At 41.0% G+C, this 19,290-nt stretch overlaps 1 protein-coding gene across 5 annotated transcripts in view; it reads right to left on the minus strand.

Annotated features, from left to right (window-relative positions):
• The window catches only part of LOC310840323 (kinesin-like protein KIF16B), a 102,006-nt gene that overhangs the window by 75,339 nt on the left and 7,377 nt on the right, over positions 1-19,290 (minus strand). For 2 of the 5 annotated variants that reach the window (XM_083729955.1, XM_083729956.1), the window contains exons 2-12: positions 18,409-18,478; positions 16,898-17,011; positions 15,842-15,958; positions 14,998-15,095; positions 13,189-13,298; positions 11,454-11,596; positions 10,204-10,372; positions 9,969-10,100; positions 8,400-8,575; positions 5,560-5,625; positions 2,320-2,379 (exon numbers count right to left, since the gene is read on the minus strand). In XM_083729955.1, coding sequence (XP_083586081.1) covers positions 2,320-2,379; positions 5,560-5,625; positions 8,400-8,575; positions 9,969-10,100; positions 10,204-10,372; positions 11,454-11,596; positions 13,189-13,298; positions 14,998-15,095; positions 15,842-15,958; positions 16,898-17,011; positions 18,409-18,478 — 1,255 coding nt within the window. The remainder of the gene's footprint in view (positions 1-2,319; positions 2,380-5,559; positions 5,626-8,399; positions 8,576-9,968; positions 10,101-10,203; positions 10,373-11,453; positions 11,597-13,188; positions 13,299-14,997; positions 15,096-15,841; positions 15,959-16,897; positions 17,012-18,408; positions 18,479-19,290) is intronic. The other 3 variants (XM_083729958.1, XM_083729957.1, XM_083729959.1) reach the window with 2 other exon arrangements.

The raw sequence follows: 19,290 nt of genomic DNA on the forward strand, positions 1-19,290 counted from the left end.
TGTCTCCCTATCACAATAAATCATGCTTCATTGTGATATCCCAACTAGCCCAATGGTTGATAATAGATATTAGAAAGTAATGAAAGACAATACACTCTAAAAATGTGAACCAGCGAGGGTCGATTTTGTGACCAGGCAAAGGGCCTTCTCAGTAGCGGCGCCCACCCTGTGGAATGCCCTCCCATCAGATGTCAAGAAAATAAACAACTATCTGACTTTTAGAAGACATCTGTAGGCAGCCCTGTTTAGGGAAGTTTTTAATGTTTGACATTTATTGTGCTTTTAATTTTCTGTTGGGAGCTGCCCAGAGTGGCTGGGGAAACCCAGCCAGAAGGGCAGAGTATAAATATCTTCTTTTTCTTCTTCTTCGTCTTCTTGGTATTGCTTTCCTTTTCTTGGAAATCTCCCATTTCCTGTTAGCTGGGAGGTGACATTAGAAATGAACAGGTTAAGGATGTGCCTTGTCATGTCAAGATTTGTCTACTTCGCTCAATCTGTAATGTACAAAACAGACCTCAGGTTGAGTTTTTCAAGATAGGTATATGTTGTTGTTGTTGTTTAGTCATATAGTTGTGTCCGACTCTTCGTGACCCCATGCACCAGAGCACGCCAGGCACTCCTGTCTTCCACTGCCTCCTGCAGTTTGGTCAGACTCATGTTTGTAGCTTCGAGAACACTGTCCAACCATCTCGTCCTCTGTCGTCCCCTTCTCCTTGTGCCCTCCATCTTTCCCAACATCAGGGTCTTTTCCAGGGAGTCTTCTCTTCTCATGAGGTGGCCAAAGTATTGGAGCCTCAGCTTCAGGATCTGCCCTTCCAGTGAGCACTCAGGGCTAATTTCCTTAAGAATGGATGCGTTTGATCTTCTTGCAGTCCATGAGACTCTCAAGAGTCTCCTCCAGCACCAGAATTCAAAAGCATCAATTCTTCGGCGATCAGCCTTCTTTATGGTCCAGCTCTCACTTCCATACATCACTACTGGGAAAACCATGGCTTTAACTATACAGACCTTTGTTGGTATATAATAGATATAGATAAAGATAGGTATATCTAGATAAAGATAGGTATATAAAGTATATATAAAGATAGGTATATAGGTATATATAAAGGAGAGCAAAAGGAGAGCGAGAGAATGCTGAGTTGCAATTGAAAGTACAGGGGGAGCCAATATAAGCTCTGGAAAGCCAGCTTTTCCAGCTGTTTTATGCTGCAGAAACAGTATATTTTACGGCGTACACTTAAAGTTTGCTTCTTCCCAGGGCACAGAATTTTAGCATGCAATAGTGTAGTAGAGCAGATAAATTAGTTGATGTTTCCATTTTCCCTAAAGCAACCATGTTGTACAGATCCAAGCTAAAATATGAAACATAAGCTAGTTACACATGACTGGCACATCAAACTTGGGTGGAGAGGGAAAGAAATTGAATAAGAGAAGCAAGGCTTTTTTGGGGGGGGGGGGACAGCACCACGAGAGTGAGAAATTACTTTTAGTAAGAAATGATGGCATTGTTTAAAAACCCTTATATTGTAAAAAAACAAAAACCCTCACAAAATTCTGAAGTATGTGAATATTCTAATTCCCAATTCAATATCTGGGCAGAAATTACACAAATCAGTTCATTCTGTTGCACCATCTGCCAGGCAGTTTTCAGTTCAACACTGAATTCCAGACTGCGTACTTTATTTTGAAGTATGATATCCTTGGGTCATTGACAAGTCCGTTAACGCCACACATATGAAAAGTGAGCTGCTTAAGTTTCTATAAAATGTCACTATGTTGGAATGGCTGTGTGTGAGGAAGCAGGTTCAGTATGTCCCAGATATGAAAAGGGACTACAGTTCATTAAGTCACATTTAAATGCATGGTTATCCACGCAAAGACAAGATTAATGAATCTCTTGAATCTGTCTATACCTATTCAAACCTTTTACCACATTTGAAAATTGACCTGAAAAACAATAATTTCCATAAGTAACTGGGTTATTTAAGTGTTGAGCAGAAAGTATGAATAAACCAGATTGCATGAAAGTCTTGACCACTTTTAAAGATTTAATTAATTTGATATCCTGAAAACTTGCATGTTTGCTTTAAATTCTTCCTCACAAGTTCTCTCTTAAGCTTTTAACATAAGGTCTTTCATAAGGGAGAATTTTTAGTAAGAATTAAGGACTCTACTTTTTACTTTCATGATGTTGCACAACACCGTGTATAAGACTATGCACTACAAGGTGTAAGTAAATTCAAATAAACACAAAATACAGGATCCCATTCTTAAAACATTTAGATTTAGAAAATCAAGAAGCATTTAGATGACCCTTACTTTTAGAATATTTTGGGTTTCATTCCACTTGTTGGTCCACTCTTTAGTAAGCTCTTGCACCTATAACATAAACCAAAGTATTATTCACAAATAAAACCCAAAGTTTTAATTTTCACATTTTTTCTGTCTGTTCTCCAGGGAAATCAGCATAGCCAACTAGAAGCTCACATTTATTCATTTATGCCTGCATCCTAGTTCTCCTGCATTAAAAAGCAAAACACATACACACGTGGTTCTGATTCTGTTCTATTTTTAGGGTACAATATTCAAGAAAAAGTATATTCAATTAAAAGAAAAAAGGCTTTCATTTTTCTACTGAAACATGGGGAATAGAGAGTTTAATCCATACAACCAATTAAGTATTGCATTAAATTATAGACTATCATAGAGTACAGGGAGAAATTCCAGTCATTATGCTTGCATTAATTATCATGAATCAATCATGCAACATACTAATGAGGTTAACAAAAGATAATAAAAAAGCGCTCAATATACTTCCTGCATAGAAATATATTTCTGAACAGGGTAAGGATTGATTCCTACAAGATAATGAATAATATATTCCATTTTGCATCCATTGTGAAGTTTTTCATTTTGAACTATGTTCACAACAGTTTGTAGCAAATATAATCTTATTTTTCCCAGGGAGACATGCAGACGTATGTTTGACTTCTTTCTCACCCCTCTTTGAAAAAAAGACAAGTTAATGAAATAATATTTATTTAATTGTTCTAACTTTTGACATTTGCCAGTACTGGACATCAGAGTTTGACTGCGACTATGAGGAACATTTGGGAGAGGTTAGGCTTCCAAGGGAAATGATAATGGATAGATCTGAGAAGCAGGATCTGACATATTGGCCACTTTACTCAGTTGATATTTTTATTCAGGTTTACTTAAGAATTGTCTTTGCCGCATGAATGCCATTTCACACCTTATGCAGAGGCAAGCATGATACAGCAAATGAGGATACATTCAGCGGGAACGAAAGCCAATCGCAGCTTTGGACTGAGTAAGAGCACATGAAACCTAAGTTTTCAACCCATTTTGTCTTGTTTACATTTCATGCGATGTTTTCAAAAGTCATTTTAAACTATGGTTTCGTGAAAGAGTGGCTAACTTCTGTCTCTCCAAATGCCACAAGTATTAGGGCCACATAGTCTAACATAGACACCCACAAATGCACATCACACTCAATGCACACACAGCTTTTGGTTACCTTCTGAACACGGAATTGTGATTAACATTAACTATGATTGATTTAAACCAGTGTCTCCCAGACTTGGGTCTCCCGCTGTTTTCGGACTACAATCCCCATCATCCCTGACCACTGGTCTTGCTAGCTAGGGATGATGGGAGTTGTAGGCCAAAAAAACAGCCGGAGACTCAAGTTTGGGAAATACTGATATATAATAATAATAATAATTTATTATTTATACCCCACTCATCTGGCTGAGTTTCCCCAGCCATGCTAGGCGGCTACTAATCAAGTGTAAAAACAATACAGCATTAAATATTAAAAACTTCCCTAAACAGAGCTGCCTTCAGATGTCTTTTAAAGATAGGATAGCTGCTTATTTCCTTCACATCTGAAGGGAGGGCGTTCCACAGGGTGGGCGCCACTACCGAAAAGGCCCTCTGTCTGGTTCCCTGTAACCTCACTTCTCGCAATGAGGGAACCGCCAGAAGGCCCTCGGCGCTGGATCTCAGTGTCCGGGCTGAACGATGGGGGTGGAGACACTCCTTCAGGTATACAGGACCGAGGCTGTTCAGGGATTTAAAGGTCAGCACCAACACTTTGAATTGTGCTCAGAAATGTACTGATTTAAACCAAAGTCAACTCTAAACATTATAGTTCAAAATTAGCATATTTTAAACTAATCATCATTAATGTTAACCACAGTTTGTCTGTTCAGATGATGTAGCAAACTGCAGCTACCCAAAAGCAGAAGCAGTATATATGCGTTTCACAAAAGCTAAACATCCCATTTGTGAATATATTGAATTCTTTCCCTTCTACCCATCCTACTGGAAAAAGCAGCAATCATGGAGCCTTAAGAGCCTATAGAACAAGGCTGTGTGTATTCCCCATGATTTCATAAGAACACAGGGAACTCAAAATGAGTTATTGGCTGTACAGTGGTACCTCGGTTTAAGTACTTAATTCGTTCCGGAGGTCCGTTCTTAACCTGAAACTGTTCTTAACCTGGAGCACCACTTTAGCTAATAGGGCCTCCGGAGCACGATTTCTGTTCTCATCGTGAAGCAAAGTTCTTAACCCGAGGTACTATTTCTGGGTTAGCGGAGTCTGCAACCTGAAACGTCTGTAGCCTGAAGCGTATGTAACCCGAGGTACCATTGCACTGTAATTCAGTTTCCTGTGAATCCAAGCTTTCGTTTATTTTTTAGAAGGGGAGAGCAAAGTCTCAGAAGCTAGAAGATTTCCAGTGGTCAAAGGATTTGGCTCCAGTGTCCTATGTAGCTTCTTGCCTCTCCTAACAAATAGTAGAAGCAGGTATCTACCTATGTGAAGTGTTTTCATAATTTGTACAGGCCCCTGAATTCAATTCAGGATTTTGGTTACTTTGACTCCAAATTTTTGTGTACAAATTTTAAGTAGCCCAGTTTAAGGGCTTTGGAAGTCAAGTTGAAGCAAGATTTGGTAGGCCTATTGCTGGATGGAAATCCTGTGAGCAGTGATTTGGGACAAGACCTGCGTCAATATAAGGGCAACTATTGGTGCTAAAATTTAAACTACTCCTTTAGGCACCAGGCACCCCACTACCATAGTAGAGGTAGAATGAAAGTAGTAGGAAATGTGTCCTAAGTTCTCTGAGTTCACAACTATTCCTTTGAAAGACTGATACACTTAGCAAAATGTAGTACAAGCAGAAAATGTAAGGGAGTGTACATTAAGAATTAGACCAAAACTACATTACTGTAGATGGAAACATGTGTGACTTTAGCTCAGCAGTTCGTTTTGTGTTTCTTTCTTTGGGTTTTTCCCCAGAAAGGCACTTCTGGATGCGACAACCAAGTTTGAATTCAAAATATTTTCCTCTCCTGTTTTTATTCTAATTTATTTATGGATTTTTAATTGTTTTATATATTCTACAAGCCGCCCGAACCATGTTTACTGAAGTACAGCATATCAAGCATCTTAAAACAGAACGCATAACTTAAAACCTGCAAATCTGCCAAGAATTCAGACACAGATGAAGTGTTTGAACTAAAACTTACTCTGGCTTCATTCTGTTGAAGTTTTTCTTCCATACTTAGGGCTGTTGGAGAATCCAAAAGCGCAATCTAGGCGAAGCAGACAAAATAAACATTAAAGATATAAAAACAAAAGATAGCCTACAATGCAATACTATTGATTTCTATTTAAGAATTCAGTCTTGTTGGGTTCAGTGAGTCTTACTCTCAGGGGCATGCATAGGACTGCAGTCGTGTATTGCAATTTTAGGCCACTGTCCTTAGCCATATATCAATAAGTCTTAGCATGCCTTAAGTGGAAGTCATCTAGGAGTAATGATTCTCAAAAGAATCATTAAAACAATTTGTTTTTATTTGAAAAACGGGATCATTGGTTCCTGGCTGCAGATTGTTCTCCAGCTCTCACACTGTGCCTCACAGAAGACAGATGTTTCTATACAAGTCAAGGGAGTTTCTGGAAACTTGCACACAAGAAGCTTGAAAACATCCACAAATGATGTACCGTATTTTTCGCTCTATAACACGCACCTGACCATAACACGCACATCGTTTTTAGAGGAGGAAAACAAGGGAAAAAACATTCTGAATGAAACAGTGGATGTATCATTTTTGTGCTTCATGCTGTGGCCACAGACATGTGATCTGATGGTGAATTTGGGGTGACCCAATGCAAAAAAAAAAAAAATGGGACGCAGGTGGCGCTGTGGGTTAAAGCCTCAGCGCCTAGGACTTGCCGATCGAAAGGTCGGCGGTTCGAATCCCTGCGGCGGGGTGCGCTCCCGCTGCTCGGTCCCAGCGCTTGCCAACCTAGCAGTTCGAAAGCACCTCCGGGTGCAAGTAGATAAATAAGGACCGCTTACCAGCGGGAAGGTAAACGGCGTTTCCGTGTGCGGCTCTGGCTCGCCAGAGCAGCGATGTCACGCTGGCCACGTGACCCGGAAGTGTCTCCGGACAGCGCTGGCCCCTGGCCTCTTAAGTGAGATGGGCGCACAACCCCAGAGTCTGGCAAGACTGGCCCGTACGGGCAGGGGTACCTTTACCTGTACCTTTAATGCAAAAATCCTGAGAATTCCTGTGGATCCATGCTTTGTAACCACGTTTTTGCACCATTGCAGTCCCAGGCAACAGTGGGTGCGTGATTTTTTTGGTGTCGGCTGTAGCCATGGACATGCTATGTGATCTGATGGTGAATTTGGGGTGACCCAATGCAAAGATCCTGAGAATCCCTGTGGATCCATGCTTTGTAACCACATTTTTGCACCATTGCAGCCCCAGGCAACAGTGGGTGCGTGATTTTTTTGGTGCAGGCTGTAGCCATGGACATGCTATGTGATCTGATAGTGAATTTAGGGTGACCCAATGCAAAGATCCTGAGGATCCATGTGGATCTATGCTTTGTAACCACATTTTAAGTGGGGAGCGAAGGAAAAACAAAGAAGGGACATGAGAGGGGTGTGCAGCGAAGCAGCTGGCTAAGAATGCAGGAGAGGGATTTAACGGGAGGGAGGAAAGAAAGGCAAAAGTTTCCCCCCACCCAAGCCAGCCATCTCTCTCTCTCTCTCTCTCTCTCTCTCTCTCCCTCCCCCCCTCTCTCCCTCCCCCCCTCTCTCTCCCTCCCCCCCTCTCTCTCCCTCTCCCCCAGCAGCACCGGAGCACAGAGATGACACTCTGCTTGCCTGGAGGGAAGGGGCTTTCCCTGCTCTTTGTTCCGTTTCAGCAAACACAGCAACGAAACAGAGGAGGGTGGGCAGTAAGACCCTGAGGCAGAATGCAGGAAAGCAGCCGCTTCCTCTTTTCAGGTTTCCCTTCTCCGTGAAGCGCGATTTGATTTTTGCCTGATTTTTCGGCTCCAGGGACCACACATTCGCTCTATAACACGCACAGACATTTCCCCTTCCTTTTTAGGAGAAAAAATCTGCGTGTTATAGAGGGAAAAAAACGGTACTTCCTTTAAAGTCCATACAAATTCTACATCCTCCTCCTAAGCACTCTCTGCCTCCTGTCCAAAGTAAAAAGCAGGTAGAACAGGTCTGTTGGGGACTCATTTTCTTTGGGCTGCTTTTCCTATATCACTCAGTCCCTTGACTTTACTTCATGCACCCAAACAGGGCTCTGTCCTGTTTTGTTCACTCTAACCTGACATTCCAGCTTCTCTTCCTACTCCCCAATTATCTTCTGTGTGCGTGCGTGTGTGTATTTAACAATTCCTAAGATACAGAAACAGATAGCGTCACTCAGGGCCGTCTTACCCATAGGCGCTAGGGGTGCGGAAGACCTGGGCACTGGGCTCTCACGGGCACCAAGCCAAGAGTTCGGGGCCCGAGAGTTGAGTCCGGGTAAGAGCCTGCCCGTCAGTCAGAGCGCCATGGTGGGCTCTTCTGCTGTTCTCCACCCCAACCCCCTGCCCTCCAGCCCAGCATCTGACGGTGGAGTCGTCGTCAAAGTCTTAAGGTGCTGTGGGACCAAAGCGAGCGGACGCTCCGGGTCTCCGGACGGGCTTTCGCAAGCTGCCCGCAGAGGCTTGACACTTGGGTGCCCACCGGCCGCCAGCCTTAACTTTCCTCCTTCCCTTTCTCTGCCTCCCAAATTCTAGGCGCCTTGCTGGAGACAGAGGGCAACATGTAAACAGGGAGGGCAACGCAGGCAACAAAGAAATTGGCTCGGTGGAGTCCCTGGCCATTTTATTTGATTTGTAACCCCTTCCCTGACGCCAACACCCGGCATCCGACCAAGCTGTGGCCGCAGCAGCTCCGTCTGGGGGGGATGGCGCGCCGGGCAGATTTTTGTACCCCGGTGCCGCATATGCTTAAGACAGCCCTAGTGTCACTCAAAGAAACCACTCATGTCTCAAGTGCAAAGCTAACCTGATTCCCCTGAGCAAGCAGAGTTTTCAGCCGGGCTATTTCAGCTCGAAGCTCACGGATTAGCTTGACGTTTGGATCCTCGTTAATGGTAGGCTTGTTGATTATGTTTTTAGCTCGGTTTGCATAGCGAAGGGTGCTTAAGGTTTCTCCGTAATTGACATCAGCAGGTGAAATGGCTAAGGAAAGTAAATTCAAAATTAGGTTATACGTACATATATCATTTAGAAATCTTAGAAACCCAGTGTGGGTGGAGAGAAAGCAAACGGCATGCTGCACTGTTGTGAGTAGGATGGCATTTTAGGGGGGAAATATTGCATTGATTTGGTTCACAGTTTCATTATGCAGCATTAAATATCCCACCATTACAATTTTCTTTGAGGACAAAGGGAGGTGTCCCGCAAAATATGATACACATAATTTGGACATTATCTAAACCAGCGGTCAGCAATGTTTTTCAGCTGTGGGCCGGTCCACTGTCCATCAGACCATGTGGTAGCCAGACTATATTTTGGGGGGGAAATGAACGAATTTCTGTGCCCCACAAATAACCCAGAGATGCATTTTAAATAAAAGGAGACATTCTCCTCATGTAAAAACACGCTGATTCCTGGACCGTCTGCGGGCCGGATTGAGGAGGCGATTGGGCCGCATCCAGTCCTCTGGCCTTAAGTTGGTGACCCCTGATCTAAACAAGCAAATAATAATAATAATAATAATGATAATAATTTTTTATTTATATCCCACCCTCCCCAGCCAAAGCCGGGCTCAGAGCGGCTAACAACAGTAAAATAATACAGCATTCTAAAATCAATTCATTATAAAATCAGTTCAACTCAAATTGATGGCAAGAGTCTTGCAGCATCTTAAAAGACTAAAAAAAAAAGTGCCTGAGGATTTCTATTAAAGACAAAGGCAGTTGGTTCTCTGCCTTGTTTCCAACAGTGAAACAAGTTCACTTGTGACTCCCAGAGGCAGACATTGCACAAAGTTGATGGCCCAGACCTGCCTTTTGCCTATGAATTGAGAACGAGGCCTCATGACCAGTGGAAGTGCCCAAAGCACACGTGATGCTCTTCCTCCAGTGCCCTTTTTGCAACAGGCTTCAAGGTTGAGTGTAGGGCATGAACCTTAACCTTTTTGGGGAACTTCCTCTAAGCCCTAAGTGGGGGGCTTGGGAAACCCCCCTCTTAAGTAGTCCAACAACTGGTATGGGTTTCAACTGCACCTCCCCTGAGATGGATAGAGGTAGCAGGATCTCACCATTTATCTTCCCAAGATCTGCACAGCGGAAGAGCTGAGTGTTACATCCCTTGAGTATGTGCTCTCAGATGCCTAACCAGGGGGAAGCAGCGCATTCAATTATTCTACACTGTGTACTGACTCTGCTTTCATCTCTCCACTCTCCCGGCAGGATATTATTCAAGCTTTGTTGTGAAGACAGCCCCATTAAAAATAGCAAACAGCAATATTGCTTAATGAGTCACTTGTAATGCCAATCAATTGGATGTATAGATAACCTTTTTAAAAAGGCAAAGCACTGGGAATTAAGGTAATTCAGCACACACTCACTTGCAATCATTATTGTTTTAGAGTTTCCTCCTAGGCTATCTTTCAAAAGCCATGTCAAAACAGAATCCCTGTAAGGCACAAATACTTGCTTCTTCTTTGTAAGGGGGTTTGAGGCATCCTGAGATAAATCAGCTGTAAAAGAGCAAAACAAGGAGGCAACACTACCATTAGAGAGGGCTGGATAACAAGTTTGGTACTCAATTAAGTCGATAAATTAAAATAAAGAGAGACTTACCTAAGGCAGAAATTACATTTCCCAGAGTAACTAGGGATTTGTTAATATTTCCTCCTTCTTTTAATCTGACACCTGTAGCTCCAGTAGCATCTGCTCTCTCACTTCCAGCAAGGTCTACCAAATGTATTTTGCTAACTGTTTCACATGGCATCTCATCATCAAACTTTGCCTACAGAAAAACAAGATGTTGGGCTATAACACGGAAGTCTAAGAGGAAAGGAGGAACAGTTTCGATTTCTGTTTCTCAGTTGTAACAGGAATACAGAAAAACTAGGGATTCAACTATACTATATCATTTGCACAGCAGTTCTTTTCTATACATACAAGTAAAAAACACATACATACAAGTAAAAAACACACGTGAAATCCTTTTCCTTTTCCAAGACACATAAATGCCAGAGAAACCGGTGTGAAATGACTTGAAATTCAATACTCTCAACATAAATATTTCCATTTGCAGCCATTGGGGGGTGGGGGAGTATTGTTGTTTATATAGAGAACTCCCATGAATAAAGCTGGATTCCAAGTCTGTCAAGATGAGAAAATAATTCACGATTTTGTTCTCCCTACTTTTCTAGATAACAGTTTAAAAAAATAAGTTGTGCAGGTTGGGTGGAGAATTATACTAGGTAAAAGGGAAAGGGGTATTAATTTCTCCTCCCTTAGCGCCACTCCCTAAATCAAATGTATAACTCTGCAAGCTAAATTGAAAGCAATGATTTAAAAACCTGGGAGATCCTCTCAGATGTTCCATCACAGCAGAGCTTCAAAAACTCATTCTCCTGTCAAAAATTTTTGTGCTGGATCAAGTGAGAAAGAGTGTGTCCCCTCTCCAACACCAAGTGGTCATAACCAGAACATATACATCTTTTATTAGAAGTAAAACTGTCTTGTGAACTGCCCTCAGATCTTTTGATGAAGGGCAGTAAATAAATCAATTAAACAAACAAACAAACAAATAAATACAATTTAAAAATAAACCTAGAGACTAACAGAGTTACATCTAAAAATGGCGTCAGCCAAAGCACTTCTCATTTTATAAATACTGCATTAAGCACGTATCTCTCCTTTCCAGATTTTTTTTTTTTTTTTTTTGAGAGGTGGGGCGTGGCAAATTTCCACTATTTAATCCATCAAGGAATGAAAGGTCATATTTCAAGTCCCTTTTCAAATTTAGTTGAAGCTGAATTTGAGTTGCACCTAAATTTGAGAAATGTCAACAATTCATTGTGAGCTGCTCCTTTTTGTACCTGAGTGAAGTTGACGGTGAAAATGGCATGGGATCGGCTGCTGACATCGTTCATTCCAGTCGCAGCAGTGGTCCGGTTTATGTTTCCTGCTTCCATAAGTTCTTCTACGTCACCATAATTTTGTACTAAGTGTTTGGACAAGTCTGAGGAAAACACAAACACAAACCAACAGTTACGAGGACTGCAACCTTTAACCAACTAATAGGATTTAATCCACTGAAGAGGCATCCCCAGTTCATCAGGCAACATCTTCTTAAAGTTATCTGCATCTTTAAAATAACTATTTCTAAATGCAGCTGGTGGTAGAGACAATCTTAGAAGAGAAAGCTTCACACAGGTGGCCATGAGGTGGCAATACAGTGGTACCTCGGTTCTCAAACGTAATCCGTTCCAGAAGACAGTTCGACTTCTGAAATGTTCAAAAACTGAAGCGCAAAGGGTTCAATAGAGAAAATCTAAAAACACACAGCAGAAGCCATCCGACTTCTGAGGCGCATTCGAAAATGGAAGCATTTACTTCTGGGTTTTTGGCATTCGGGTTCCAAAACGTTCTGCTTCCGAGATTATCGAAAACCGAGGTACCACTGTACTTCTTCTAAATTGGCACTTACTGCAATAGATTCATGAACCACCTGAAAGCAAAGTTTTGGGTGCAGACAAACTGAAGGGACTCTGATCCAATGGAAGCTCCTGCTGGAGTAATGGAGAGAGGGAATTTTCACCTCTTCCACAGGAGCAGTTTTTGACAGGGTACAGGAAAGAAAAAATCTGAAAATCATCTTCCCACCCGCTTTCCTCCAGTGGAACATCACATGAATGGCACTCTACACATGACAAGTGTGGATCTAACTCAGGGGTCAGCAAATTTTTCAGCAGGGGGCCGGTCCACTGTCCCTCAGACCTTGTGGGGGGCCGGACTATATTTTGAAGGGGGAAAAAGTGAATGAATTCCTATGCCCCACAAATAACCCAGAGATGCATTTTAAATAAAAGGATGCATTCTACTCATGTAAAAACACGCTGATGACCATCTGTGGGCCGGATTTAGAAGGTGATTGGGCCAAATCCGGCCCCCGGGACTTAGTTTGCCTACCCATGATCTAACTCAAAGAAAGCATTTTTTCCCCTTCTAAAATGACAATTTGTTAGTCATATGCAAATGTACTGATTTAACTTATTTGAATGAATAAAATGTATTCAACTGACAAACAGTGCTGAGGATTGTGAAGTTAAAGAAAAGTGTATAAGGGGAAACTGATCATGCCCTTTTTTCTATTGCAAAATAGTGCAGAAGCTGTATGGCAAGCTTGAAATGGCTGTATTTATTTTAGCAGAAGACATACTGCTAGAAGACATACAGAATGTTAGCCTAAAGAGAAATCTGCAGTCTTCCTAAACATTGTGTACTCTCAGGAAGCTATAGCATAAATTGGAAGGGGATGGATTAAGACAATTAAGTTCTAATAAGTACTCTTCCATCACAAGTGCCTTTGATTTATAAGTGAGACCCATCATTAGTCTCAATTAGTAGGACGTCACACTCCAGAAGAAATCTTTAAAATTTTCATTGTAACTGGTGACAAGCTACACACAAATTAGCGCACCCAAACAGGGTTCATAGACTTTTATAACTTCGTTTACACTGGCCTTCAATTTACAACAAAGACAAATTTATACAATTAAACATACAACTGGACGCCCAACAAACAGAAGCATTCAGCTCTTTAAATCCCACCTTCAACATAAGGACCTTCTTTTGGATGCTCACGAATTCTTAAGTTATTTGTTTTTGTAGACTTGCGCCTCAATAAATCTCTGACACGTTCATTATATATTTCCAGGTAACTGAAACAAATATACTTTAATCAGAAGAGAGTCCGAGTTTAAAAGCCTATCCATCAAAATGAATCTCACATAAGCACAACCTTCATATGTGCATTTAAGAACATAAAGAGAGCAAGGCCCATCAAGTCTAGCATCCTGTTCTCACAGTGGCCAACCTATGACCAAAACTAATCATGATTCACAGTAGAATACCATTTTAAAGGATCACAGTACACAGCATTCCATTGGGTCTCACTGGCTCTTAGGTATAGGCCAGTGGGATGGCAGATATTGAAATAATTCAAAGTTATTGGCTAGAGGGATGCTGACTGAAACTGTATAAAAGGTCAGTCACAGCATTGTCCAGGAGCAATGTGGTCTAGCAGTAAGCAGAAGAAGAGGTGAATCACTAAAGACAGACAGTGCAGAGAAAACTCCCAGATAGCTTCTGGCCAGAGTGAAAGCAGAAGGCAAAGTTGGCCTCAGGAAGCAAGAAGACTTCTGAGGATGCAACAGTGTGGCATCTTCTTGGCTGTGTCCTGATATTCAAGTCCCTGACCAGAAAGAGGATTTCAGGGGAAGCTGAAGCAAGCCAGCCAAAAAAAGCATATGTTTCCAGAAGCTGAAAGCTGATTGTGAGTGACAGCTGGGAGACTCTGTTCATCCTTACACTGGCCCAGCTAAGTTCCTGACCAGGGAGAAAAAACTTCTTGTCCTCTAGGAGAGCTAACTGGGATGACGTTAGCAACAGTACACAATTAATGTCAAGCACCGCTGAAGCACTTTTTTCCCACATTCATTCCTCTTTGGCTAATTAAACAATCTATGGCCTTTTGTTTGTTACTATGTTGTGTTGCTGTTTTTATGTTGTAAAACTCCCTATGATAAAGGACTGTCTAGAAATGTATTAAATTAAATTAAAATAAATAAATAAATAAATAAAATGATTGTGGTATGACATTCATCTTATCTATTACTGATTTACAGCGGTACCTCGGGTTACATATGCTTCAGGTTACAGACTCCGCTAACCCAGAAATAGTACCTCGGGTTAAGAACTTTGCTTCAGGATGAGAACAGAAATCGTGCTCTGGCGGTGCGGCGGCAGCAGGAGGCCCCATTAGCTAAAGTGGTGCTTCAGATCAAGAACAGTTTCAGGTTAAGAACGGACCTCCGGAATGAATTAAGTACTTAACCCGAGGTACCACTGTATTATTTTCTGTAAATAAAGGTTGATAAATATAAATATTTGCTTTTTTTAACTCTGTGTGAATGGGGATAAGATGTTGGAGTGGCAGCAGGATTGCAAGGGATAAAGAACTAGAGTATGTTTATAGCACATTTGAGGAAGGATTAGTCAACACTTCGGGAAGGTTTGTAGGATTAAGGAATTCTCCCCCTTCATCTTCCACATTTGGTGTCACTGAAATTAGGTATAACACCCACAGTCTTTGTAGGATCTTAAATGGAATAGAAATAATAAGCAGGCCTTTGAAATAGCTATATGGGTAAAAGGTAATGTAATCCAGACTGAAGTCCTATATGAAATCTTTGCTTTGTAACTGTTTAGTTCTCTCTTCCTCCCAAACGAACATGGCCTATGAACTTCTGCAATGAACTAACCACCCAATGGGCTGAGACATGGATAAGAAAAAGGAAGGCAAAGACAGACAAGACAATTTTGGTTGTATACAGCCATGCAACTGCTACACAAGCATACCTGACCTCTGTCCGAAAAGAGGCTTCATTCCATCTTGTTTTTTCATTTATTCGGTTGAATAATCCTTCACAAATCCGAGGTATTAAACCGAGATCCCCCTGCAACAATGAGAGCCGTTGTCATACTGCACTCTGTTTAATGCAGCCGTCACAATCTGAAAAAAACACTGACAGACTATTCAAAGCCTTAGAAATTGAGCTCCAGTCATGGAACTGGGCGTTCTCTGCTCCCCTCTACGCATCCCTGTAGTCCCATGAGCCCTGAAAATGGGCTCCGCAGAGTTGCTGAAACAAAAGGCAAAGCAGTGTGCAGCAAGGGAACATTGGCAAAAAGTACACTTTCCCCTTCTGTTTATGGAAGGGCTTCTTCCATTTGTGGGAAACTACTTTCTGGCCCAGTTTAGAGAGTGTATCTCAGGCAGATTGCAAAATAAATAAATAAAATGAATTGGCAAATACAAATTAGTCTATCAGGTTCATATCATGCTGTTTGAGATTAAACTTTGTGCCAGAAAGCATGCATCTTTGGCTTCCCAAGTATACAATTTGGGGGAGCCACGATGTTCACATCTGCATTAAGCAAGCCCAGCTAAAACTAAATATAATGCAACTGGCTTCTACATTCTCTTGTCTATATCTGTGCACAACCAAATTAGGCCTTGCTAAACATCAAAATTCCTTTAAATTATTCTATTCAATCCAGAATTGCTAGAAAAATATGGCGGTTCCTTGTAACAATTTAGAATATATGTTGCTCATCTTATATACATAGAAGAAAAGCAGCACACTTTTAAAAGGCATGCAATTCTACAAAGTAAAGTAGAATTCTGAAAAGCTTTACTTACAGCATTTCCCATCATAGTATATGACTTCCCAGATCCAGTCTGTCCATATGCAAAAATACAAGCATTATAACCTTCAAACGCAGATTTGAGGACATCACTGCCAAGGTTCTTAAATACCTGGGGAAATAAAAACAGAGGGAGACTAGCAATGTTTCATAATATAATTAAAAGCAGAAGTTTTAGTTTGTTCTCCTCAGTAGAGTATCACAACATACTATAGGAACTGCTCTCTTACTGAAGTGCTTATGAAAGATGATCAGTTCAAGTGTTTATGAAAAAATAGTAATTCTGTGGGTTCTCAAACAGTCTACACAGGTGTACCTTAAGATATATATGATACTGCAGAAGATTAGCTTGGGATTTCTTTCCAAAGGCCACTTACTACTACTTCATTTTACTAGAAAACAAACTAGTATGATATATCAAAAGTATTTTTTTTCCTTGAACCAATATAAATACACAAAAATATTGTAGAAGAGCTGTGTCAAATCCAACCTTGACAATTTATCACTCAACAAACTGGATGCAGCCCAGCAGCCATAGTTGGTCTTCCATCAGAGATTCAGTTACTGTAATCTCTTTGCTGGGATCTATTTCTGGTTTTTTGACCGTGCCACATGGAATCACAAACTGTCTCTGCAATTCCCCTCAGGGGTCCCTTCCAACTCTACAATTCTATGATTTGGAGTGCTGCTGTTTGAGACACAAAAGCCCAAAACTTCTTTAGGAGTGCAAAACTAGTTGTGTAGTTCTTTGTGTACCTTGCTTTTGCAGGCTCCCTTGAACTGCAAGAGAATGGCAAACTACTATGCTAATTTATATCATAGATTTCATGGTAAATCTACTGTATAAAGCTTTCTAGCAGCTAAATTGTTTAAAATCCTCTCCCTAACATCTATGGGAATCCAAATGTGCAGTTCTTTGTCACTAATCTATTTGTAAGTCATTTTGGGAGCCTTTTTGGCAGGTTAAAGCACTTTAAATATAATTTTTAAAAATGTACTTTGGCATTATATTTTCATTCTGAAAGAGAATTACAGGTTTCTGTCTGCCTACCATTTCCTGAGATGCATAGTTTGGACTTTTTGCATCAGCTGAGAAGTAGGAGAAGTCATATGTGAATGTTTTAGTCCGTTCTCTTCCAAGGTCTCCAGTTCCTCCCTCTGGTATCTAAGAATAAGAATAAGCCAGCCTATTACCATATTGCTCCCTAAGATATTAACTCTGTATGTTTCCAACATTTCTTCTGAGAGCGCAATATTATTACTGCCAATATATTATAATAATAATAATTTTATTATTTATATGCCGCCCATCTGACTGGGTTGTTCCAGCTGCTTTTGTCAATAAAATTGATTTAAGCATAAAATAAGCACTTATTGAGCATATGTTAGAAATTGGCAACTGAATAATGTCACAGTTTAGAATGCTATCCTACTAGGGCAGAATGCTTATTTTTGAACATGGCTATCATTATTGTTGCAACATAGTATCTTGAGTTTAAGGTTATAAGAGTAAATCAGAAAATGTATATAAAACATTTCCTAGGAGAGGTTCTGCATATTGCAACCTAAAGGTATCGTCTCCAAAAGTGAAACAGGCTGAAAATGAATCGCTTCATAAAATTTGTATCACAACGAAGGGATGCAACACCCTTCCAGTTGGGTAGTTTTGACACTGTAACTAACTGTTTGATAGGTGCAATCCCTAGGTTGTAGTTATGCATTTATAATAAGCACAAATGCATAGCTTATTTTCAATGCTTTTGTTTTCTTCCTTAAATTTTTAAAAAGTTACTATATCTCAAAAATATTTACAAGTATTCCAGTAGGAATAATTTTCAAGCAAAGCTTTTAATTTGTTTGAATATTTGAACCGCATTTTGTACACTTTCTTGAATTTCCCCTCTAGTTGTTTCAGTTAAAATACTTTTGGCTACTGGGCAAGAATAACGGAGTTAGTGCTGTGTTCTTAACCCCTGTCTGGAAGCATCAGAGCTTAATAGAATGTTGCAGCTGTAACCTTGCCACTTGCACCAGACAGAGGAGAAGGGGGGGCAAAGTTCAAAGGACCCTCCCATGGGGGTGTGTGTCAGAAGTAGCGTTAGCCAACCATTTGGGCAGAAACATCAAGTGCTCTTTGCCAGCAGAGCTCCCCACTAGGTGGAAGGCAGCCGACCTGGGCAGGACTTAATGAAGGTTACATCACCCCCCCCCCCCAGGCCCCATTCATCACAGTGGACTTGGAGTCCGGAGAGCTCTGTTTTACAGCAAGTACAACTAACCTGGCATATTTCTTTAGTCGTTTACTAAGTAAATCCAATATGATAAATCAGGTCCCAGTCAATTTAGGGCACCTGCCAAATCTTTTGTGCAGTTTTCTAAACCAATAATTTCCAATGATAATTTTACACCAGCACTTTGTGGCAAGGAGACTTACTCATCCAGGTCCACTAATCACAAGTTCTGAAGCCATCATGACAAAACCCAAAGCTTGCCAGGAGGAAAACAAAAAAGAGCAAGTAAAGCAAGAAAAAAAGTATTTCTGTGATTGCTTAAAACACTCACCTTCATATTTGTAATGGTTGTTTTATTTTTCTCCATTGAAATAATAAATTTAGCATCCAAATCCTTCTCCCTGTGAAATTAACATATTTCAGTAGATTAAGAAACAATTATAGGGAGAATCTGATAGCTGTTGTCAGCAAACTAGTATTTTCCTTAATGCATACATTTTGCCATAAACTCTAGTTTCATTTTTCATTGTGGAGTTTTGTGAACATTTTCTTGCCATGGCATCATTGGGGGGGGTGTCACTTTTTCGCTTTGTATCCAACTCTAATGTTTCCCCTAGTTGCTGAATTAGGCAAGGAAGTCATATCTTAAAAGGGAAGTATTTATCTACTTGCACTCTGACGTGCTTTCAAAATGCTAGGTTGGCAGGAGCAGGGACCGAGCAATGGGAGCTCACCCCGTCACGGGGATTCGAAACATCGACCTTCTGATCGGAAAGTCCTAGGCTCTATGGTTTAACCCACAGCGCCACCCGCATCCCTTTAATGGCAACATACTTTAGGTCAACTAATCATTTTTTAAAAAAAATATTAGCAAGGAAAGAGGGTTGGGAGACACAGGACAGAGGCAGACTTGGATTCTAGGATCCAGGAACAGAAGGAAATTCATAGAAGGAAGAATTTCCTGGGATGAAGTATGGATGCCTGTTGAGAATGGGATGGAACCACCTAAGAATCAGGCAGCCGCATCACTCAAAGAACAGAACTCTGCTTGTTTGGGGGCAATTCCACCCTTTCCTATACCCCCCCCCCAGTGCTCTATCCTGCATTCATTCATTCATTCATTTTATAGCTTTTACAGTTCTAGAAACCCAAAGCAGAGGATTTAAGGGAGAATGACCTGTTCAGTTGTACTGGGTGCAAAGCCTTGGGGATG

The sequence above is a fragment of the Podarcis gaigeae genome, assembly GCF_964106915.1.
Source record: "Podarcis gaigeae genome assembly, chromosome: 3".
Taxonomy (NCBI): Eukaryota; Metazoa; Chordata; class Lepidosauria; order Squamata; family Lacertidae; genus Podarcis; species Podarcis gaigeae.